Here is a 24,875-nt window from a genome sequence, read left to right as displayed (position 1 = left end):
TGGGGAAAAATAAAAGTTTAAATGAGAGAGATAATCGAATTATAGAAAGTTGACTTTTCTTAAGCGCATTTCGCGGTGACTTTACATTGATTCGAATTATGGAGGTTTTCAAAGGAAAGAGATTTGAATTGCACTGGGAGATTATACTGTATTATGAAGATATAAAGTATTGATTTGAGAAATATTAGCATCATTTCTTAGATAAAACGGTGACCTTGGCAAAATACGTTTTATAATTCCGTTATTTTAATTTCCCTGTTCAATTAAAAATCTAAATAAGTCAGTAATTTTAAGTCGAAGGGATGGATTTTAGGACCAAACTTTAACTTAAACCTATATGAAAAAGAATTAAGAAACCAATAGTTATTTAAAATTTACAAGAATTTTAAAAGTAAATTGATAAATCTTACTTTATCATAATCGCTTCTACCCACAATGCCAAGTTGCGTTTGATCAAATTCCCTGAAGTTGTCTAAAGCATTCTTGAGATCTGCGGCTGTTGGCAGAGGATATGGCTCAGAAATAGAAAGCATAAACGATTTCCAGTTAACGTATTCTTTATCTGCCGAAATTGCGTCCATGATGTTATCAATCTAAAAAAACATCAACAGTTGTTTTAGTAAACGTTAAATAATGCTAAAAAAAAAATTTCTCAAGTGGAAAAATTATTTGAGCTGACCGAAGATGGACTCAAATTCTTCCATTTTTCAGCAACCTTATCTTCGCCGATCTAAAGAAAAAAAAATTGAAATAAAAAAAACTGCTGAAAAATAAAGAATTTTATTCTAACAAGACTGATGATTACATTAGATGACGATATGCTGCTTAGTAGATCAGCAAACAACTGGGAAGATACCAATCCATCAGCTGACAGATCTTTGAACTAAAATTAAGTGAAAAAGAGTATAAGCTCTTTCAGTGATTTTTTTAAGAATAACAAATTATTAAAAACATTCTTACTGATTGACTATTAAATTATAAATGCACCTGTTTACTCAGTTCTGTAAGCTGAATGCATGTAAAAATTGACGGAGGTACAACTTCTTTTGATGATGGCGATTCGCAGCACCGTGGTTGAATGGGAACCTCAAACACTTGGATATTCTTTAAAAAGTACAACTATATTTTTTTAACTAACAGTTGTAAAAAATATGTGTGCTTGTGTGTGTTCATGTAAATGTTCAGTATTTAATAACCAGGGGGTACATGGAATGCTTTTACAATGTCCTCCCAAACAATCTTTATTTTTAAGTAATCTATTTTATGTTACAAAAATACTGCAATCAAATGGAGATTTTGTTCCGTTTTGATTCTGTGCACATTTTTTAAACTTATCTGTCAAATCGTGAGTAAAAGCAGCAGCATACTTTGCAATTAAGTATAAGCTGGATATTTTCTTTTCAATAAAATGAATACTCTGTGAAATGACATTAACACAAAGTCCGAAATGATTTCACAATACTCGATTGTCTGCCCAACCTGATGCAATGAGTAGAGAAAGAGACAATAGAAGCTAAGATGAAGGAAACAAAAATTTCCGAAAGAGCATAGCTTTTTTATTTTCCATCACCTACGGCATTTTATGTATTTATTTTACTACCTAGCCTCCACTAGTAAAGAAGAAAGGTCATTGAATCACTTTAAGCAGATCAATTTGACAATCCTCTCGAATATGGGACAAGAGTGGCTAAATCAACTAAGTCTAATAAATAATATATAATAAATAATATATATTAAATAATAAATATTGATTTTAACTTCCTAAGATTCATTAACTTCAATAATGTAATCGATTCTTCTATTAATTTTAAGAACTTTTGAAATCTTTTTGAAAAATACAGAAAATGTATAACATAATCATCTTCAGTTATCTCTTTTATTTTATTTTTTATGCAAAACTAAGACTCAAATTAATTAACTGCGCCAGGGTCCATTTTAAATTCATTTAATACTGTTTGTATTAAAAGTATTTAAAGAGTCAACTTCTTATAAAAACGGAACTGATTTATTATTTTCAATCGATTTAGGATTTCAATGGATTTCTTTTTAAACCTTTATTAATAAAACTTTAATTTATAAAGCTTGCACTTTTTACTTAGTTTTTAATTTTGATTTAAAAAAAAGAGCACTGATTTATATCCCAATACACAAAAATAAAACATACACATATAATATGCAAAACAATAGTAATGATAATAACAACTGCATTCTACAACTTTATTAAACTTTTCATCGAAAAACTTACTTCTTCAACATAAAAATCTTCACCTTCAAGAACAATAGCATTCGTCAATAGCTTCTCACATTCAATTGCACTTCTCAACAACTCACACATTTTATTTATGCTAAATACAATAGAACACTTTAAAATGCTAAAGAACATAATAGAGTACTAAAGAACACAAAAGAACACAATAAAACACAATTAGAAGATATTTGACTTAAACTATTTGACTTAAAAGTGCATTTCCATAAATTATTATAAATATTATAGCTAACTATTAATTTTAGTAAATTATTATAAATGCATATATTATTAACACTAAAATATAAGACCTTTCCATCTCTTGCAAAAAGCGTTTCCCTAACCAGGTATCCATATCTTTATAGCAAGCGGCTGCTTTTTCCTTTTAGCAAAACATAATTTTCAAAAATTAGAAAAACAACTTTTAATTACTTATTTGTAACTTACTTCATCTGACATAAAAACTTCTCAAAAAAACTTCTCACTAAAGTTCTCACATAAAAACCTCTTACATAAAAACAAGTAAATAAAAGGGTAAACGAGAAATCAGGACATGACATAAGTATATCAGGGTGCTTATTCACAACTCTTTCGTAAGTCAAAAATTTGCGTAAGTTTTGGCGTAAGTTCAAAGTTACGCAAAGTCATATTCACAAACTTTGCCTAAGCAAAAACTTAAGTTTTTGCGTAAGTTTTTACTTACGCAAAAAGTCTAAAAAACGGTATTCACAACATTTTCCTAAAAAGTGCTCAGCGAAGTTTACGCAAGAAAAGTTACGTCTGCTATTTTCTGACTTACGTTTGGCGTAACTTTAAATCATCTAATATTAAAAAATGGCGTTTTAATTATTGTAAAAGATTTCAGATTTTGTTTGTAACTGCCAATAAATTATATACTTATATTAATATTATACTGCTATACGTAAGTTATTTACTTAAAAAATACAGCTATAACCTTTTTTTTAACAACAACAACAACAATAGAAATATAATATATTGCTATTGTTGTTGTAAAAAAAAAGGTTATAGTTGTATTATTTAAGAAATAACTTAACGTATGTTAATATATGGAAAATATATTATTATATTTACCAAAAATATAGAAGTACTACATAAGCTTGTTTTAAGGTGAAAAAAATATATACATAACATTTTATATAATGGATGGTTCACTCTAAATTGAACCATCTATTATCTAAATTGAACCATCTATTCTCGTTATACAGCTTGACCAAAAGTCCTATCTGCTCAAGCGTCCAATTTTCAGCTCTTTTTTTAGAATCTTTCGTGATTTCTGACACTAGAGTAAATAATTTCTCAAAAAATTTTAGCATCAACATATTTATCATAATGCCATAATAAAATAAATAAATAAAACGCCATACATAAATTAAAGCACTAAACTACTTTTTTGTACCATTTAATATAAATTTATACTACTATTAATATTAAAAATGATTAGTAAAATATTTAGTAGAAAAAAAGAGTTAATAAAAATAAAAACCTACTTCTAAGCAGCAATATTTATTTATTACTTATGCTACTTTGAAGAACTTTATTTTGTTAACAAAAATAAGTATAATAAATAAAATATAATAAATAAGTCTGCAGATATTTTATAGTAATCAGTAAAGGCATTAAAAATTAATATGTACATTTATAATTTTTAATTATTTCCTTATTAGATCATTTGCTGAGTAAATAGTATATTATTTTAATTTAATTAATCAAGAAATTAGTTAAAGAAACATTTAAAATTTAAATTAAGTACGTGTATTTCCCCAAATAAGGAAGAAATTACTAGAAACATCTCTCTCTCAATCGTTCATTCTCCTTAATTCTCCATCTCATCTTCACTTCCTTTTTTGGGAAAATATACGTTCTTAGTTATATATAATTTATATATAACGTTCTTAGGTATAAATAATTATATAATAACTTAGTTATTATATAATTATATATAAGACACACATGCAGATATAAATATATATAAATATATATATATATATATATATATATATATATATATATATATATATATATATATATATATATATATATTTATATATATATATATATGTATATATATATATATATATATATGCATATATATATATATATATATATATATATATATATATATGTATGTATATATATATTAATATATAAATATATATGTATATATATGTATTTATTTATATATATATATATATATAAATACATATATATATATATATATATATATATATATATATATATATATATATATATATATATATATAATATTTTTAGTAGATACCTATCAAAACAAAAGAATTTAGTAATACTAACTACTTATTCTATACAAATAGTTTTTAAATATTTGCGTAAGTTTTTGCGTAAGTTTTGCGTAACTCATGCGCAACCTTAACTTTACGCAAACGCTACGAAAAAGTTGTGAATACCAAATAGTTACGCAAAAAATAGTTTGCGTAAGTTTTTCATAACTTTTGCTCAGCTACGCAAGAGTTACGGAAAAGTTGTGAATAAGCACCCAGGTCTTGAAGTTATTAACTTTATCTTATTTTTGTTTTAAAACATCAAAAAAAAAAAACTGTTTAATGAGAAGAAAATACCTTAATTTTTTTGAATGCAAGAGCCCCATGTGAACAAATTAACTCCACACGTGCTTTGAAGTTTTGCCCTTAAAAAAATTCATTGCTTATTTTTTAAAAATGTTACCTAAAATTTGAATAAAAACAAACAAAATTAAGAATGTTTCAGCAACAAATAAAAAGTACCTTCAATTGCAATAGCTTTTTGGTATTCTTCTTTTCTTACTTGGCGCAACTGATTCTCTTTAATTTCTTCTTCACTTTGGATTGGAACAAAAACTTCCTCTAAAGGAATAAGAATAATTTTTCTACTAAACAAAAAAAAGAACACAAAAGTTAACAAGTAGGAATCTCTGAAAAACTTAAATGATTTGAACCTGGAGCTGGTTGCTGTTTTTTTTTCGACTTTTTTTTCTCAGCACTTTCATTTTTTTCTTTAGGAGCTGAAGGTATCTTCTTTTTATCTATCTCTTCTAATGAAGAATCAAAATTTTTCTAAATGAAGAAAGATTCAGTTTACTCCAAATGACATTAAGGGAAAAAACATGATAGAAAAGCATGCTCAAAAAAAAATGTCACCTGTAACTCAATTGTGTTAAGTGCTTTATGTGCTGTTTCAAGAAGAATCTATTCATAAGAATCAAAAACAAACAAAAAATAGCATGGAAAACATTTTCTTGTAACTGCTGTTATAGTTATCACTAAATCTTTAATTTTTGAATAATTCCAATTTGAGTGAAAAAAAAGCTTCTCATTTTGTCAATATATTCAGCCACCTTTTTCAATTACGTATTTGTAAAACTGAAAATTTAAAATTCTTTGAATTTCTAAACTAAAAAAGACCTTTATTTCAAAGACTTCTTCTGAATCTTCATTTTCTTTAAAAGTTGAACCCAGTGGAATGGTTCTCCCTTGCTGAGGTATCAATGGTATTATTCTTACAAAAATAAAATGTGATGTACAATATTACAAAATATCGAAATATTTTAAATATTTGAGAAGTAGCAATAAATATAGTAATTAATAAAAATTAAATTTTGTTTTTACCTATCATAACATTACTTATAATAATAACATAATAAATAATATTTATATTGTAATAAACAGTATTTACAATAATAGATAATATTTACTTACGTTTTCACTTGAGATTTTTTCATTTCAAAGGAGTTTGTAGATAATTTATTTTCAGTTTCAACATCTGGCATTCCTGGCTGCTTAAGACAGTCAGGAATTTCAAGCAAAGGTAATCTTGTAAAATCTTTAAAACCACATGGTTTCACTTTAAAAGTAGTTTTAAAAAATTGATAATAATTTCTTCCAATTACAGACAATAATTTTCATTACAATAAGTCACAAAAACAGGTCATTTTTAAAAAGTTTTTTTTTTAAACTGCTTATAGTTTTATATATTGGCAAGATCTTTGAACTCAAGGTTTTTCAAATACTTTTAAAACTTCATTTAACACCACCATGTTTACCTGAAGCTTAAAAAGTACAATATCACATGTGTGTCGTTTAGAATATTTATAACATTTTGACTCCAATAAAATATGTCAAACATTTTAAAAACAAGTAATCAAAATTTTTTTTTAGTAAATTTTTAGTAATTTTTCATAAAAAATGGCTTCCAGGTAATTTATTACTCACCTTTGCTTTTATCCTTCTCCATGGCGTTGTAATACTCTCGTAAAATGTAGCAAGTATGCTGATACCTGTTAACTTCTGATTGCATTAATGAAATATAGTGATTTGTTAAAAATCCAATGTTATCTGGTAACCAACCTTCCTCCATTATATCTGAAAGTTCTTTTTCCGCTTCTTCCTTGCGGCCATCAGAAATTTCCCATAGTCGCTCACAAAGATCCTACATCCAATAACATTTTTCTCCCACTCAACTTTCATTTACATTTATTTAAAAATTAAATTTCAATAAATTCAAATCAAAATAAGTAGCAACCACTTACTAATGCTAATATAAGAATCATTTCATATCATATGGACAAAAATTTTATAAAATTAAACATGGACCACCTAGATTTCGATGAAACTTGTTGGGGTGGGTTATATTAATGAGATAGCCAAATCCTGAAAATTTCTACTCAACATTCTGTGGTTCTTGAGAAACAAATAAAAATTGAAATGACTATAGGTAACAGGGGACTGATTTTTGAAAAGAATCTTAAAGGGAATCTATCCAAAATAAATGGATTAACATCCAATTTGATTTGTTACATTTCAAAATTTAAAGTTTAGCCTGAAATTATGGAAAAATGTCAAAAGTCTGATTTTCATTTTATTGCTCATTTGAAAGTTATCAGATAATCAGAATACCTAGCTTGTAAAAGTTATAGCATGTAAACAATTTGTTCAAAAGTTAATAACCTCTAAAAAAAAAAGAAAGCAAAAACAGTTTTTGCTCAAGGGGACGAGTGTGAAATTCATGTAAAATAGCCCTTTTTTTACGTAGTTATTTTTCAAGTACTACGAGATATCAATTTGAAACTTCCTTGCTTATCTCATTTATTTATACCACCTCAACAAATTTCATCAAAATCTGAGGTGGTCAGTGTGAGGCCCTTTGGATCCACCTGGCATGGTATGACCCATAAGTTATCTTCAACGTCAATAATCATTTAATTATAATAACTATAAACTCAAGATAAGATATACTCAAAATACCAATCATCTATTTTTCTGTAATAAGTAAGATTATATTGTAGAATCACTAAAATTTGTAGTAAACTAAATATTTTAAATTAACTTACATCAACTCGTTGGTGAAGCTCAGCTTTGCATTCATCATCACTTCTCATATCCTCAGAAAACAAATTGTACTCCTACAGAAGAAAATTTTCCAAGTTATATGAAAATAATTTAAATTCAAATTTCTTAGTTCTAATTTTTTCTGCAACAACAAAACAAGAGCAATGGAAAAAAAAAAAGCAACCTGTTGCCATTGTGTTACAAAAATCTGCTTCACATCAGGTTTCTTTAGAAAATGTTTGAATGAATCTCTGAAATAAAACACTAAAAAATTAACATCTATAAAATTTGGGTTTAAAAAGATAAGGAGGAAATGGTAGATATAACAAAAGGAGAAGAGTGTTATGTAACATTTGAAAAAAAAGGACTCTCCTACTTTTTTCTCTATTTAAAAAATTTAATACTTATATATCAAACATAAACTCTATAAAACAATATAAAGTATGTAAAATAACCAATTACACAAGAAACATTTATACAAAAAAAAAAAAACATCTTTGTTGTTTAAACGTTGACACTACTAATTTATATATATTTAATAATTCATATTTATTAATTGATGTGCATATGTTAAATAATGTATATTTATAATTATTTTAGAACTTAGTATTGTACTAAGAAATTTGAAATATTTTTTCTTACCTCCTATCATAGAAATACCTATCAATAATAACACACTGAGATCGGATTTTCCTGAAAATGTGTTTTATTGACTTAATGTATGTCTCTTCAATAAATGACCAGTTGTTCAATAAAATTTCTGCAATTTCCTGTATGCAAAAAAAAAAGCTAGTGATGATCATGTAAAAACTAACAATACAAAAACAAATGATCATCGTATTACTATTAAACATTCTTGTAAGGAACTAGGATAGCAAACATGAAGTTTGCCCATAAGCTTTGTATAACTAGGTAATAAAATCAATTGTTACAACTTTTTATTATAACTATTTATTATAGTTAAATATTATATTTAATATAATTATTCATTATAACTATTGTAATTTATTATTTTAATAAAAAATGCAATTAAAAAACATTAACCTTCTCAATAGGTTGATCAACAAAAACTTGCTGATTACTTGAAGAATCTACTGATGATGAGGATGTCAAATTGCAAGCATTAGGTGAAACAATTTTTTCTGAAACTGCTTCTAGCAAAAAAAAAAAAAAATTTATTTTTTTTATTTTCTTGTTCATTGGATAATAGTTAAGTCTTTTTATACATAAAAAGTATATATAAAAAAAAATCTCTTATTACAAAGAAGAACATGAGTTTGTATAACTTCATAATAACAATCCATTTTAATGAAATATGAATTTTTTTTTTTTGAAACTGTTACTGATACTGTCGTTTATACAGAAAAAAAAAGGAAAATAAAATGAAAACAATTTATTGTGATGAATATTTTTTTTCATATCAAAAAAATTTGGTTTTGCAATAAATATAACAATCAAGAGCTTAAAAAATTTAAGATGTTAAAAAAAAAAAGTCTTTTTTATTTCTTCAAGTTTTCGCTTTGTAATGCATCAACCTCTAAGAATTTTATCCATGGCTTTTATTTTGTTTTTTTTCCAATAAGAAGTATGTTATACACATTTAGACCTATGAAAGTCACTTCAGATGACTCAGAAGAAGCTAAATTTTAAGCTTCTATTTGAACCGTAAAAAGTCACTTAAAAAAGAATTTTCACCAGAACATTTGTGTGGGGTTTTGAACCAGAGATCATTTGTAGTAGAATTTAAGTTGGAAATGGTAATCCTTTTAGAAAAAACTCTATTTCAATTTCAGTATACCTTTGGCTATACCTTTAGATACATAGACTATTTGATAAATAACTTAAGATGATTTTGATACTTGATTTGCAAATATAAAAGTAATTAAAAAGTAACAATATATAAAAACAAGAATGTACTAAGTATGAAATTTCCAATTTTAATAGTAGAAAATTGTTTTTATTTAACTAAAATAACATATTTCTACTACCTGACCTAAGAGATTTAGGTCAGGTAGTAGAAATATATAGGATTAAGTAACAGATATGTAAAAGGAATTGTTGGTATAGTATGAAAAATGCACCATTTTCTTTATTCTCTGTGTTGTTTTTCAAATCTTGAATCTAAAAATAAGTAAAAACATAAATAAATGCAAAGAAACAAGAACAATGATTTGACAAAAAATCCAATAACCTTCTTCAATGTTTCTTCAATTAATTTCTCTACATTTGATTCAACAGCAGCTAAAACACAACAAAATTAATATCATTATCAACTATAATTACAGTTTAATATTAAATGTAAGTAGATGCATCATATTTCTTTTTTTCTTTGTTTTTATTTACTTTTTTTACAACTAATATGCTAAACCCAAAAAAAATTTTCAGCATTTTTTTGACTTGAAGTTTGAGTTTACAAAATGTGTTTAGATAAAATGTTGAGTAATTTTAAAACCCGCACTTTTTAAGACTGATACTTCAATCATACTAAATTATGATTATGTAAATAATTATAACACTTATATCAACTAGCCAGAGTAATAAAATTAATTACTTCAGTAAGCTTAATGTTTGTTGAAGTAAAGCATCATTTGTTTGAGAATTAGCGAAAAGTTAATTTATTCTAAAAATGCAGCTCTATACACTGAAAAAAATAAGTTATTTTATATTGCAGTAAATCACCTTGTTCACCAGAGGCATCTATGGTATAGATATTATTGAACTGACTAAACCACTTTTCAAGTTTATTCCAATTAGCTTGAAAACCAGTAAGTCTAAAAAAAAATTTTAATACATGTACGTATTTAAACATGAATAATATTTTGAATAACTTTACAGGCATCTTCTTAGTCTAAAGAACATTACACATGCATAAGATAAAAAATATATGGAAGATTTTATTATTAATACCTTGCTAAAACTTGCTCATTTTTGTTTGAAAGATCAACAACAGGTATTAGTTTTGGAACTTCTTTTATACTAGAAGATAAACTCCCAGAAGGAGGTTTGAACTCAATATGGAATTCTTCTCCTGTTACTTGATTGACTGAACGAAAAATTCATTTTTTCTATAGTTTTTAGATTTAGTAACTGTTACTGTGACATCCACTAACAGAAAATTTTAAAAATGACCTTATATTACCAACAAATATTTCAGTTTTTAAAGCAGTGGATAAAATTAAAAAAAAAAAAATTTTTAATATGTATTTATATAATAACATTCACTTGAAATAATGCAATCACATTTGCAATATTCTGTAATTTGAAGATATAAAATGACTTACTAACTCTGCCTTGAGCTCTTTTTAAAATAATCTCATCAGATACATCCAAAAGAATTACAATATCAAACCCACTGATGGGAGCTTTAGGCTGAGGAAAAAACAGCAATAGAGGAATCATATACTTAAAAGAGGTGAAGAAAAAAGTTATAACAACATATTCAACATATTATGAACAAGACATAAGATTACCAAATCTCAGCTTCTCGAGGTAATAAATACTTTTTTAATAGTTAATATCTAATATGTATACAAATATATATATATATATATATATATATATATATATATATATATATAGTATTAATATCTGATATCAGATAAATTGACCATCTTACTTGTGATTTGTAATTGTGAATTTCCCAGCAGAAAAAATAAAAAATATTTAAAAGAACATAAATTTATGAGAACTTAACCATTTTTTTTTACCTGAGGTGGGGGTGTTGGGTCAGATGTCAATTTAGATTTTTTGGGTCTTCCTTCCTTTGATCCTTCAACTTTTTCAGAAGGAATAACATATCCACTTAAACCCTTTTCAAGTAACTAAAAAAATTTCATCATTGGGAAAAAAGACAATCTTTTCTCTCAGTAGTAATTTCACAACTGATATCAAAAGATTAAAAAATTTATATCTCTAGAATTGATACTTTAAAAATCCAGTAACTGTTATTAGTATATTTCAAATATTAAAAAAGGATTGGATCAAGAAATAAACAATCACTTACTTGAGCTTGTTGTAGTGTAACAGGAAAACCATCTAGGATCCATCCGGTATTTTCAGGCAACTCACTAAAATAAAACCTTGATTTATTATCACAGTGTTATATCTAAGAGTTTTCAGTCATCAGAATGTTCAATTAACCAACTTCTCATCCTTAAAGTTATGATCAGAAATTGTTATATATATATATATGTATTTATATATATATATATATATATATATATATATATATATATATATATATATATATATATATATATATATATATTTGTGACTTTTATTTTAACACAGCACATGAGAATCATGCAAGACTATCATCTTCTGTTTTGCAAAACTCAATAACATGAAAATATTGGATTTGATTTTAAAGTTACATTGAGCTCATCAAAGACTTTATTTGTAGCTCCTAACAACAAATACAACTCAGGAGGAGGTTTGAGTTCAAGAAAAGCTGCAAATGAATTTCCAACAAGTAAAGGCTTATTACCAAAGGAACCCCTTAGAAGTCTTCCAAAGGGGTTGCCCTGAACTTGTGTGCAAAGGGGTTGCCCTTAACACCATGTGCAAGCATATACAAAAACATGACACTGAAATCCTGCAAGAAGATCTGCAAGTTTTAGATATGCACAATGCCAATTTCAACTAAATAAGCTCCAATCTATAACTTATCAAGGCCTATGCATGGTTGCAAAAGACAAAATACCTATACACATATGCAGCAGTTCTTTAAGGCTTACCCTATACAGATTTGATTTAACAATAATAATTCTAATAACTGCAGCAAATGATTGAAAATATGGAAGTTTTTTTTAAAACTCTAATATCTTTTTTTGGATATTCAAAAAAAAAGATTTGTGATGCTGGGGTGGGAGTGGGGCCATTTATATGCCTACACATGGTTTGCATCAAAATTTAAACCTAATCAAACTAATTCAATATTTAACAACAATTAAGTTCATCTTTTCAGTTTCATATTATGCAATGTTTTACCATTTTTACTTTTTAAACAGTAAATCTGATTATTTTTGATTTTAACTGCTTCACAAAAACTTAAAAGATAGAAACAAAAGTTTATAAAAATAAGAACTAACTTTTTTTCTCATATTATGAATTATTACAATAAACTAAAATATATTTGTTTTGCTTATTCATCTAATTAATACCGTATCTTGCAAAGCAAAACTTCAACGATCAGTTCTTCAGAAAGAGATTGACCTCTTTGTAAATATTCATCAATTTGCTTCCCTAATTTAGCCTCAGTCGTTAACTATCAAAAATACAAAAAAAACAAAAAAACAAGCTATAAAACTTTACAAATCCTATAAATCTCAGTAGTTAAAAAATTCTAAAATAAGAAAATTTATAAAAATCCAATCACAAACAGTAAAACATATCATGTTTTATCATTTAAAGACATCTGAATGTGTGTGTGTATGTATGTATGTATGTATGTATGTATGTATGTATGTATGTATGTATGTATGTATGTATGTATGTATGTATGTATGTATGTATGTATGCATGCATGCATGCATGCATGCATGCATGTATATATATATATATATATATTAGAAAAAGATAAAAAAGATTTCAAAGTAAGAATAATTCTAATATAAAAGGCACTTTGATCACTAAAAGTCTAAATGTTGTAAGTGAGTGGCTTTGTTTGTATACTATTATTGGAATTGATAAATTATTTTTTGTAAATATATATATACATATATATATATATACATACATATATATATATATATATATATATATATTGAAATATAAGTACCATAACTTTCAATAAGTTTTCTTTTTTAAAAGCTTTATACCTGTTGTTCTTCGTGAACTTCAATTTCAACATTGTTATCTATAGAACCTAAATATAACATAAAATTAATTCATATCTGAATTGGTATTTATATTAAATACCTGATTATAAAATTACTATATAATAAATTGATAAATACCTGAATAAGGAATGCCAAAAGATGCCCCATAGTTTTTCTTATTTGAGAAAAAATTTCATAAATTAATTTAGTTTCACTACTAAACAATAACAGTAAAAAAAAAGTGTAAAATTGAAGAAAATAAAAAAAAAAAAAAAACTGTATAATAAAAGATAATAAAAAAAGGGGAGGGCCAGTAAATAAATCTTACACTTTCAAGATTTGCTTTATTTCTTACCCAAAGTTGCAAAAATTCATTAACAATATTTTCTATATCAAGCACAACAACTCGATGAGCTTTAAATAATAAACAAGCAAACATTGTACAAAGATAAAGATTCAATAAAGTTAACAATACCAAAGAAGTTATTAAATGTTAGTTACTAATCATAACACAAATGCAGGAATCAGTAACTTAAAAAATGATAAACTTTTTAAACCTACAAGCTGCAAAATACTTGGCAGCACATGATTTCCCTGATAAAGACTTCCCCAACAAACATACTTTGATCGGAAACTCAGGAAACTCTGGCAGTGCAGGAGGCAACTAAAATATTTAGAAAACATGCTACAAAAAAAAAATTTAACCAAGGATGAATCAAAATCTATAAATATATAAAACTACTGAATAAATATAGCATAGTTTACATTTAAGAAAAGCTAATTATGAAATTTTTATTATAATATTGATAATTTATATTTTATTAAATAAATAAATTACATTTTATTGATAATGATATCAAAACTTTTCACATAAATACCATCATAAATTGCCATATTTATGAAATTATAACAAAGTACAACAAAAACAGTTCTTCAATTTACAGTCACATGTCAATCAAGAGCTTTGACACACTCAAAAATCCATTCATCCAAAAAACGTTTGAAGTTTCTCTGATTTTCATTAAAATAAACCCAAAATAGTGGAAAGATTCTAACAAACTTACTATAGGTGGAAACAAAATGAGATTTATGCGTTTTAAAATAAATCCCAGAATTTGATTATCAGCAGGTTTTAAAAGTGTATCAACTGGAAGTTCCCACTCTCCAGTACAATTCTAACAATTAAAAAATACATATATAAAAATAATGAATATAAACAACAAATTTAAAGAAATCTGATAACTAAAAATGTTCAAAAGAAAAAAACTTTATAAATTTTTACAAATTCCTATTTGGTTTTTTTACTAATTAAATTTAAAAAATATCCTACTCTAGTATGTTAAACTCTACCTTATATTCCTCAAAATCCTTCTCATCCAACAATGCCAGGTTTTCATCTTCTTTCACTGTTTCGCTTAATTTAACATTCTTTAAAATTTTGATTAAAAAAAACAAAAATTAAAAGTTTTACAATTTTGTTGTTATTTATTAAAACATAACAACCATATATAGTTTTTTCTAACTAAAAAGTTTTAGAAAACTTACTAAACCAGGATTGTGTTTTTCTTCATCTTTTGCCTTAATAAAAATGTTAGTTGGATATTACATCAATATTCTAATATGCATTTACTATTTACATTTGCTTGAAAAGGATTTATATTTGCTAAAAATGAAGGGTTTATTAGAGAAAAATATCATTAAAAGTAACACATACTGGAGAAAATGTCAAATAACCCCTAGTGACAAAAATTTTGTGCAAAATAAACACAAGCAGTAATAGTACAAAGAAGAGTTTAATGAAAAAAAATGAGTACAGAATATTAAGCAATAAATTTATTTATTCTTTCAAAAACTGAAATAGGTTCTTCTTGCCATTATGATGCATTTTTAAATGCATTTCAACTTATTTGTAATTTAGTATAAATCTGTTTATTCCTTAGACAGAATAGTTTCTTTTATGCCATAGTTATTTCTTTTTCTTTGCCTTTCTGATTGCCTTAAAAGATTATGAAAAATCATTGGGATTATAATTGTACTTACTTCGTATAGAGATTTACTGTGACAAAAAAGAGTTTTCCAATCTCTGATTACTTTTGGTGGGACAAGTCTAAAAAAAATTGAAAAACCAATTGATGAAGTAATAAACAAAATGAACAGTTAATAAGAGTTATGATGCAATAACAAAAAAATATTTTTAAGATTTAAAAAGAAAGATAATCATTTAATCTTTGTATTGGAGCTTTAACTTTGTTGTTTTTTTTTAAGGTAATGCAGGTATATTATTTTTATGCATCTATTATGAATCTAAAAATATTCCATTTTCCATGTATCTTTAAGAATAAAAACAAAAGTAAAATTTTGTGTGTTTTGTATGTAAGTATTTATGTATTCAAACTTAACTAGTTTTACAAGTAACAAATTACTTTCAAAAATTATGGAGTTGAACACTGTTCATTTTTAACTCTTTTAGATTTTGTCACATTTAATACTTTTTTGTTTCACTCAATGAGTCATTCTTAATGAATCTCTTTTTACAAATAGCAAAATGCAAAAACAATTTGTTGTTTTACTATATCATTGATCAAGAGTAGATGGTTGTCAAACATTTAATATATATATATAACAATTTTAACTCCTTTTAAAAAGCATATTGCTAAAACTGTCCCATTCATTGAGTTTCTCCCCTATTATATAAAAGCAAAAAAAAAAAATTACAAAAAAAAAAAAAGAAAAGAAAGTGAAATAGAAAGTTATCCAGTTTTTTGTAGAAACTATAAAAATATACATTTACTTTTCTGTAATCTGTCTGTATTCAGCCACTTTACAAGTGAAATCAATAATATCCAGAAGAATCTAATAATATATTATAAAATAAAGCAAGAAAGATATTCTTTAAAAGAAGAAAGTTTTCAAATGTCTCAGTGAAAGTCATATGAATGTCAACTTCATATGAACATCATGAGATGGAATTCAATTGGAAGATGAATTTCAAATGGAATCATGATAATGTGAAAGAGTCCAATTTTTTTACTGATGCTTTTGGATTGATAATTTTTAGAAAGCATTTAATAAAGTGGTAAATCAAAAGACATTGAAAACTTCTTTTTAATGTAATAGAACTAAAATGTAAGAGGGGTAAAATGCAACAGGTGAAATACAAGAGTTCTATGAAAATAATATATCCACTCCTTACAGTGGCAGATCAAATTAAATTATTAATGGAATAAACATAATTATAAGTATTATTTGTTAAAATGTAAATGTAATAATAGTTAATAAAAATAACTGTTTTAAAAAAAGGTATAAAAATTACATGCTAAGAATAATTCTATTATTTTTAATATACAGTATTTTTTTATTAAAAATTTTGTAAATAAACAAATTTTGTAAAGGGAAACAAATTTATTTATGCACAAATTATGGTTGCCTATTTTGGTTGCCTTTTTTGTTAAGTTTTAACATATCATAAAATAACAAGATTTGTTAAGATTTGCAGCTGACAAAGTTAAAAAAAGTTGGATAGTACTCCATGAACCCATAACTATCTTCAGTTGGTTCTTAACACATAAAACCCACAACTATCCCATGTAGAGTTTTTCACTGGGCAATAGACAAGTACTTAATAGTTTCTTTAATCTTCATCTACCTTCAGTCTAAAACTTACTTCTTTGCATATTTTCCAGTGTTTTTCATATTTTTCCAAAGCTCGCTTTTTAGCAACTTCATCATGAATCTCTTTCTGTTTTCGTACATCTTCAGCATACTTTATTTTGTCAAGGCGACAAAACTCCTAGGCCAAAAGCAAAAAAAGTCTTATTGAGTCAAATTGATCAATGAACTCTTTTGATAATGAACAAATAAATCTCTAATAACAAAATTTAAAAATTATTTTTTAGTAACTAGTTAAAAAAAAACAAAGAATAATTAATAAATAATAAGCAAAAAAACTAATGTAGCGATAAATCATTTTATGCTTTTATAACTATATGTGAAAATAAAATATTTTACACTTACAGCTTCTTGATCTAAAAAATCTTGGAACTCTTTCAGTCTGCGCTCTGTAAATTGTTTTTCAAGTTCTAATCTGAATACAAATAAATAAACTATGAATTGACAATTAGATTATCACAAACTTTAGGAGCTTAAGTATTAAAAATTTTTAAAAATTTTAAAGATTTAGGCAGCAAATTCTTTTTTTCTGAAAATTACTTTTTAAAATTTAGAGTAAATAAAAATTGAAAAAGACATATTTTAATTTTGTCTTTATTTGACCAAAAAAACCTGTTATTTTTCATAATATCTTTTTCCTTTCTTATATTTGCTAACTGTACAGTTATCTTTTTCTCCATTTCTGTTTCTTTTGTCAATCTTTTAAAAAGTGCTTCATCTCTTGCAATTTCCTGGGGAAAAAGGTGATTATAGAACATTTGAAAGCTTTATGATTGTAAATACCATTACAGAAATATTCCATGGGAATTTAATGGGTAACCTAAAGAATTCCATTGAAACTTCAAGGATTTCTATGCTTTAGCCGTGGTTCTCATGGTTTTTAATTCATAAGTCATATTGCACACCATGGTTTTCATGGTTACCCCATGGGTCTTCATGGTAAACCCATGAGTTTTCATAGTTATCCCATGCATCTTTATGGCTACTCCATGCATCTTTATGGTTACCTCAAGGTTACCAATTATTATTTCATGGGCCCCTATTATGACTCCATGGGTTCCAATTGTTTTCCAGAAGGTCTCAATGGTTTCAATATGGGTCTAAATGGTTACACCATAAGGTTCAATTGTTAAAACCATGGTAGCATGCTCTTATCGATGTAAAACCATATGCCAAATTAAATGACAAATAATATACTAACTATAAATCTATGCATGCATGTATGATGCCTTTTGGTTAAATCATTGAACAACTGCAGCCAAAAATATTGACTTTCATTACACGTATTATAAATGTATTTATTTCTCCTATGATACAATCAGACCCATGTGAAAACAATTGGAACCCATGGACCAATAACTGGGACTCATGAGGTAACAATTAAGATCTATAGGGTAACCAATAAGATGCATGGGGTAACTGTGAAAATCCGTTGGGTAAACATGAAACCCATTGTTTGTAACATGACCCATGAATTAAAAACTATGGGTTACTGATTGAATTTAAAAATTTCCAAAAGGGAACAAAAACAGTTTTTGTTGGAAATAACTTGTTTGATAGAAAATTTTTACAACCTTTACTTTAAAATTTAAGTAACAAACCTGTTGATGTTGATGTTCTTTGAGCTGTTCAATTAAAATATTCCTTCTTCGTTTCTCACGCTCCTAAGATAAAATAGAAAACAACAGGGTACTTATACAAATTGTTTTTTAAAAAATTCTCAGACATTAGTCCATACATTAAAGTCCATACGTAAAAGTCCATACATAAAAGTCCATACAAAAAAGTCCATACATAAAAGTCCAAACATAAGATATCAGTCCATACATTCTCAAATATCAGTCTAAGATACATTTAAACCATGAAATACCTTATAAACAAGACATTAGAAATTTTTTAAAACGTCACTTACTTTTCTTGCCTTTGTATTTTCATTTACTCGTTGACGAATGTCCAATAAATATTTCATACCTTCTTCTGGCTAAAAATATGAAGAAAAAAAAAAGATCACTTTTATAATTTATTGTATATTAAGATGGCAGAAAATGAACTCAATCATATGGGGGAGGGGGTGGGGTGGGGGAATGCAGTAGCAAAAGAATGAAAAGAGGTTCTTCACATGCAAACTTGGATACATCTTCATAAGAATGTCTTAAAAAATGGTGACACTGTTAAAAAATTATTCTCTTTTTACTTAAATTATTCTAGTTTGTTTTTCTGAGGATAATCTTGCTTTTACCTTTATAAAATCTTTTAGCCGTTTCTCAGAAAAAGAGTTAAGGAACAATTCAATATCTTTATCAATCAGTCTAAAAAAAAAAAAAAGAACAATTGTATATAAAGTGTTCTGATGTTAGGTTAAGTCTGGGAGAGATTGCCATATATGAGGAGAATCACTTCCCATTTAAATATTTTATGCATTGATGAGTTGTACTGTCTTGTATGTGAAATATTTTATGTATGTGAATTGCTTTTAAACTTGAACTTATACTCTTTTTTTATTTATTTTTAAAAAATCATTTTATTTTTATTCATTATAAAAAAAACCTTCTAAAAACACCATTATCAGCAATTTTGCACAATTTTCAATTGATCTCTTTCATAATGTCTTATAAAAAAGATTTATCAAATTCATTTACTTTTGTTTTAATGCACAACATCAACTGCTTTTCAGTACAAGGCATCTATCCTCCCCCATACACTTTCTGAGCAAAACATCCCCAAAAGTTTTCAATCGGTCTTGCTTGAATAAGATTTGGTATGTTTATATTACAGGATACATAATTGACATTATCATATAACCAATATAAAAAATTCGTAGCTTAATGTGCGCTTGCCAAAACTGGCCAAAATAGATATTTTCCATTGCTGTGATACTTATAAATAAAAGGCTTAAGTCTTTTTACTAAACATTCTTCAAGATATATATCATGATTTATTTCTGGAGCATTAACTGATTGCACAAATACCTCAGAAAACCCCCTTTCACATACCCATATCCAACAAACATATGCTTTGGATATTTCTCTATACCTTTGCATCACAATTCATCTGGACATGTATCTATACTATCTGTGTAAAATCCATCATCACCCTGTATTTTATCACAATAAAATTTGAAATACTTTTCATTATCCATAACAATCATATTATATGACCATAGAGATGATTGACCATCTTTTGACTTGAGTCTTCTTTACTTTTGAGGAACTTAGGTTTTTTTTCACATGTTTTATAATGAACATCTACTTGAGCTAATTGATGATATATGGTTACATGGCTTGATGAAAATTTTCAGGTAAGTTTATGCAAACTTACATCAACCTTATTTTTTGAAGCTCTTTTCAAAATACCCAGATTCTTATTGCTCCACACCTTCCATTATAAACCTTAATGTTGTTGTTTGACATCTTTACTTTCCTTGCATCTCTTGATATTATTGTAAATAGTAGCACTTGCATAACCTTCTTGCATGAAATGATTTACCACAATAACATTTGTAATATGTATATGTTTTTTCTCAAAATCTCTCTTTCTTGAAAATCAAGATACATTTTGATTTGAATTTTGAGATAAAATTTCTAAGTCATTGATGCATGGTTTAAATAATTACAAATAATTCCATGAGATTTCAAACCGTGGCAAAAAAATTTAACTTTTATCTCAAAACAACATTCAAATCATTATTACAAAGTGTTTATTTTAAAACAAGCCATGGTAACATTTAAAACTAGCACAGAAAGTAATATATTTGACATTTATCTCATTTAGTTGAATGAGCACAAACTTCTAAAACATGGCAATCTTACTAGAATGGCAATCAGTCCTGGACTTACCCTGTTGAGCTTAACCATTCTTGTCTTTTACTATGCAATATTTTTTTAAAGCTAATAAAAATTAAAGCTAAATAAAAGCCCTTTATTGGTGTTGAATAATTGTAGCATAAATGAGGTTGTTTCCTGTCGAACAATACAGAAACATTAATTACTGGTGTTAAAAACAGTTTAATATGAAAGCAAAATATTTTACTTCAATTGATCAGGTTGGTCAGATATTTTATCATTTTCAAATTTCTGAATACTTTCAAACATGTTCTGAAAAGCAAGAAAATGTATTTAACCGATAAAACTTATCAAATAAATAAAAGAAATAAAATATAAAGTTGTAAAAAAAAAATAAACTTTCTGCATTTTACAAACTTCTTTACAAATTATCCAAAAGATCTTTTTTTTTTGAAATTTTAAAAATCATTCTTTTACATATTTTTCAATCATTTTAAATATTATCAACTGTATTCAAACTTTTACCTTGGATTCATTTTCAATTTGGTGTTGTTTTAAGAACTTAGGGTTTACCTGAAAATAAAAATACATATTCTTAGAGGTTTTGTAGGATTATTTTATTTGAAAGGATTTTCATTTATAAAAATAGACAAATAAAAAAAAACTTTTCTTTAATGTAAAAAATGTCTTACAATAAAAATATCAATAACAAACTTTTTCTCCCATTTCAAGTTGTTGTTGGAGAATCGGTGTGTACAAGTGACATGTTTTATTTGTGACCTCTCTTACTTTTAACATGATTTGATCTTGCTTGGCACGCATCAGACGAGACTTTACGCGGAGATTAAAAAATAAAAAAGAAATTTTTTTTATTATAGTTAAAACTTACTCAGTAAAACTGATCTGGATATTGCAGTTAAATACTTAGAGTTTCTTATTTACTATTACCTTATTATAGATGCATTTTTAATTACAAATTCATTTATAAATGTAATTATAATTACAAATATATTTATTGATATATTTTTCAAATCTTTAAACTTCTGACCTTTAAAAAATTTTCAAATAAAACTATACTTTTAAATAATGTTAATAAAATGATAATAGGTGTCATAATATGTGAAATAAGAAGGATCTGGTAAGACTGCAGTAAAAAGCCTTTTACTACTTCTTAAGTAAAAGAAACCATCATTGAAAATACAGCTTTGTTGCTTTAAACATAAAAATACCCTGCATAAGCTTTCCAGACGAATATTTTGTTTATAACTCTTTTGTTTTTGATCATCTTCAAATCTTAAAACAATCACAAAGCATTTTTATAGTATTAAACCAAGCAGTAGCTATACCAATAATATTCTAAATATTGTTTCTCAAAGGAACTTTAATAAATATTAAAGAAAGTTTAGCAAAATCAAAATAAATGATATACCGTAATGCTAAAATTTCCTCTTCTTTTAACTTTATTTTTTCTCTGTAAGTATCTGTTAACTGTCTTAAATCTTTATCAATTTGTCGTGGTAAAAGATTCTTTAGATGCTACAAAATTTTAAATGAATCATTTTGAATTTATCATCATATAACTCATAGTTTCACTTTACATATTTTTTTACTAATTTTTTTCTTTTTGTTTAAAAGATTCTTTACAAAATTCACACAAATCAACAGTGTAACTATAAAAGGTTCATCACTAATCCACAAATACTTCTTTGAACATTTTTGTCTTAGAAGAATCTATTTTGAGTAAGCCATGTGCTCTCATTGCTACCATAGTGTCAGTGATCTTGTTGCTATTACATTTCTTTGCAAGTTTTATATAGAGTTGATATAAGAGTTGTGTGACGATACCTGGGCTTTCATTGATAATTTCTTTTGCCTTAAAATTTTATTGAAAACTTATTATAACAAAACATATATTAATACAAATTAATATATACTAATATAAATTAACATTTGGAAAAGAAAAATTTTTTTTCAGCATAGATTTAAGATAACCTTTTAATTATTTGCATGGCAATATAAATAGCTGCTACATAGGATAAACTTAAAACAGGCATTAACTTAGCATCAGCTATTCAGATTCTGTTATTCTATTTGAAATTAAACAAAATTAAAAAAATCAAAAACAAAAATTAACTCACCAAGTTGGAATCAAATTTTATTTGTAACAATAATAAAGTTGGGTACACTTTTGAAAAGTTGTTAATTATTGATTCTGATGACCTGATGATAAAATCCGTAAATAAAACAGTTTCAAGATAAAACCAACGAAATATTTCAAAATTAAAATTTAGGAGGTTTATCTATAATGAATAAAAAATAGAGAGAAATTAAAAAAATAAATGACATCTAAAATTTTTTTAAACTTTTCAGAGAACACAGGGAATAAATTAAGCAAAAACAAAAAAAGGCTTACATTTTCTATGTACGTTTAAAAAAAAATTTTTCTTAAAAATTAAGATCAAAGCCAAATATAAAAAGCTATTTTCTAAGTATGCTTATTTTCTAAGTGTCCATAAAGTATTTTCTAAGTATCCTTAAAGTATGCTTCCTCAAAGTATACTTTATAAATGGTTCACAGAGCTATTTTCTAAGTATGCTTTCTTAAGGTATACTTCATCAGCAGTTCACAGAACTGTTAGGGTAAATACCAAGGACCCAAGAAATTAAAGGGTGAAAAACTTTGTGGATTTAAATTCTCTTTCACTATAATAATTTATGTTAATGGAATAATAACTTTATTTACAAAGCTTAAAAAATGGAACCCCTCCTTTTGAAATAGTGAAAATGTCATTTTTGAACTAACCAACAACCTTTCTGTTTTTTTTTATAATATGGATTATTCTTGGAGTGTTCTCTGAAATCTTAACTTTTGAGGGTGCTTGCACGTCTTTGTAGGCATCTTTAGCCTTAGCTGGGAACAACAAGCCATTGGTGGAAGTGCATTGTAAATTAACCTTGTCACCATATCTAGCAATAATGTTGTATGTTAAAGAAGTTATACATTAAGTGTTTGGATAGGTCAAGGACACCTTGCCTTACATATATTGGTTTATTCAGTTTGAGTTTATTTTTGGTGTTGTGCATTGATAGAAGTTCTTTATCTTTTTTTGTTACAAGCTAGGTTTGCAACCAGGTAGTGCATCCTATCTATTTTACAACTGTAGACTAAGTAAACCATTTGCAGAATTTTTCCATCATTTTTTAAAGATTGTGTTGTACATAAGTTTAACTCCTCTTCAAAATTTTCAGAGTATCCCTTACCTGTAGATCAGTATTCAGCTGAATATATGATGCTATCCAGACTGCTATATATCAGTATTCAGCTGAATATATGATGCTATCCAGGCTGCTATATATCAGTATTCAGCTGAATATATGATGCTATCCAGGCTGCTATATATCAGTATTCAGCTGAATATATGATGCTATCCAGGCTGCTATATATCAGTATTCAGCTGAATATATGATGCTATCCAGGCTGCTATATATCAGTATTCAGCTGAATATATGATGCTATCTAGGCTGCTATATATCAGTATTCAGCTGAATATATGATGCTATCCAGGCTGCTATATATCAGTATTCAGCTGAATACATGATGCTATCTAGGCTGCTATATATCAGTATTCAGCTGAATATATGATGCTATCTAGGCTGCTATATATCAGTATTCAGCTGAATATATGATGCTATCCAGGCTGCTATATATCAGTATTCAGCTGAATACATGATGCTATCTAGGCTGCTATATATCAGTATTCAGCTGAATATATGATGCTATCTAGGCTGCTATATATCAGTATTCAGCTGAATACATGATGCTATTTAGGCTGCTATATATCAGTATTCAGCTGAATACATGATGCTATCTAGGCTGCTATATATCAGTATTCAGCTGAATATATGATGCTATCTAGGCTGCTATATATCAGTATTCAGCTGAATATATGATGCTATCCAGGCTGCTATATATCAGTATTCAGCTCAATATACAATGCTA

The 24,875-nt window shown here is 26.3% G+C and overlaps 1 protein-coding gene across 10 annotated transcripts in view; it reads right to left on the bottom strand.

Moving 5' to 3' along the window:
* Positions 1–24,875, bottom strand: part of LOC145192227 (sperm flagella and cilia-associated protein 2-like) — a 51,143-nt gene that overhangs the window by 3,970 nt on the left and 22,298 nt on the right. Inside the window, exons 4-50 of one of the 10 annotated variants that reach the window (XR_016451851.1) lie at positions 23,014–23,095; positions 22,578–22,748; positions 22,305–22,411; positions 22,105–22,168; positions 21,590–21,706; positions 21,401–21,448; positions 21,123–21,187; positions 19,333–19,402; positions 19,006–19,074; positions 18,695–18,757; positions 17,706–17,824; positions 17,439–17,508; positions 17,089–17,214; positions 16,216–16,277; positions 15,465–15,531; positions 14,970–15,002; positions 14,775–14,852; positions 14,489–14,599; positions 13,986–14,088; positions 13,753–13,838; positions 13,563–13,599; positions 13,425–13,471; positions 12,768–12,871; positions 11,609–11,672; positions 11,313–11,426; positions 10,887–10,974; positions 10,513–10,648; positions 10,285–10,376; positions 9,797–9,846; positions 9,687–9,726; positions 8,650–8,759; positions 8,248–8,375; positions 7,790–7,856; positions 7,608–7,679; positions 6,490–6,706; positions 5,977–6,121; positions 5,683–5,776; positions 5,419–5,466; positions 5,217–5,334; positions 5,026–5,124; positions 4,861–4,928; positions 2,557–2,627; positions 2,269–2,345; positions 988–1,104; positions 806–883; positions 680–730; positions 411–593 (exon numbers count right to left, since the gene is read on the bottom strand). Coding sequence is in view for 9 of the 10 variants with exons in the window: in XM_090085338.1 (XP_089941464.1) it covers positions 411–593; positions 680–730; positions 806–883; positions 988–1,104; positions 2,246–2,345; positions 2,557–2,627; positions 4,861–4,928; positions 5,026–5,124; positions 5,217–5,334; positions 5,419–5,466; positions 5,683–5,776; positions 5,977–6,121; positions 6,490–6,706; positions 7,608–7,679; positions 7,790–7,856; positions 8,248–8,375; positions 8,650–8,759; positions 9,687–9,726; positions 9,797–9,846; positions 10,285–10,376; positions 10,513–10,648; positions 10,887–10,974; positions 11,313–11,426; positions 11,609–11,672; positions 12,768–12,871; positions 13,425–13,471; positions 13,563–13,599; positions 13,753–13,838; positions 13,986–14,088; positions 14,489–14,599; positions 14,775–14,852; positions 14,970–15,002; positions 15,465–15,531; positions 16,216–16,277; positions 17,089–17,214; positions 17,439–17,508; positions 17,706–17,824; positions 18,695–18,757; positions 19,006–19,074; positions 19,333–19,402; positions 21,123–21,187; positions 21,401–21,448; positions 21,590–21,706; positions 22,105–22,168; positions 22,305–22,411; positions 22,578–22,748; positions 23,014–23,095 (4,249 nt within the window). In the remaining variant the exon portion in view is untranslated. Of the gene's footprint in view, positions 1–410; positions 594–679; positions 731–805; positions 884–987; positions 1,105–2,245; positions 2,346–2,556; positions 2,628–4,860; positions 4,929–5,025; positions 5,125–5,216; positions 5,335–5,418; positions 5,467–5,682; positions 5,777–5,976; positions 6,122–6,489; positions 6,707–7,607; positions 7,680–7,789; positions 7,857–8,247; positions 8,376–8,649; positions 8,760–9,686; positions 9,727–9,796; positions 9,847–10,284; positions 10,377–10,512; positions 10,649–10,886; positions 10,975–11,312; positions 11,427–11,608; positions 11,673–12,767; positions 12,872–13,424; positions 13,472–13,562; positions 13,600–13,752; positions 13,839–13,985; positions 14,089–14,488; positions 14,600–14,774; positions 14,853–14,969; positions 15,003–15,464; positions 15,532–16,215; positions 16,278–17,088; positions 17,215–17,438; positions 17,509–17,705; positions 17,825–18,694; positions 18,758–19,005; positions 19,075–19,332; positions 19,403–21,122; positions 21,188–21,400; positions 21,449–21,567; positions 21,707–22,104; positions 22,169–22,304; positions 22,412–22,546; positions 22,749–23,013; positions 23,096–24,875 lie in introns of all 10 variants that reach the window. The other 9 variants (XM_090085373.1, XM_090085354.1, XM_090085370.1 and 6 more) reach the window with 9 other exon arrangements.

This window comes from Hydra viridissima, unplaced genomic scaffold (assembly GCF_058129835.1).
Source record: "Hydra viridissima isolate aposymbiotic clone 2 unplaced genomic scaffold, HvirCarnegie_v1 scaffold_1, whole genome shotgun sequence".
NCBI classification, from domain to species: domain Eukaryota; kingdom Metazoa; phylum Cnidaria; class Hydrozoa; order Anthoathecata; family Hydridae; genus Hydra; species Hydra viridissima.
Note: the sequence above shows the minus strand (reverse complement) of the source record. Positions and strands in the feature narration are given on the sequence as shown.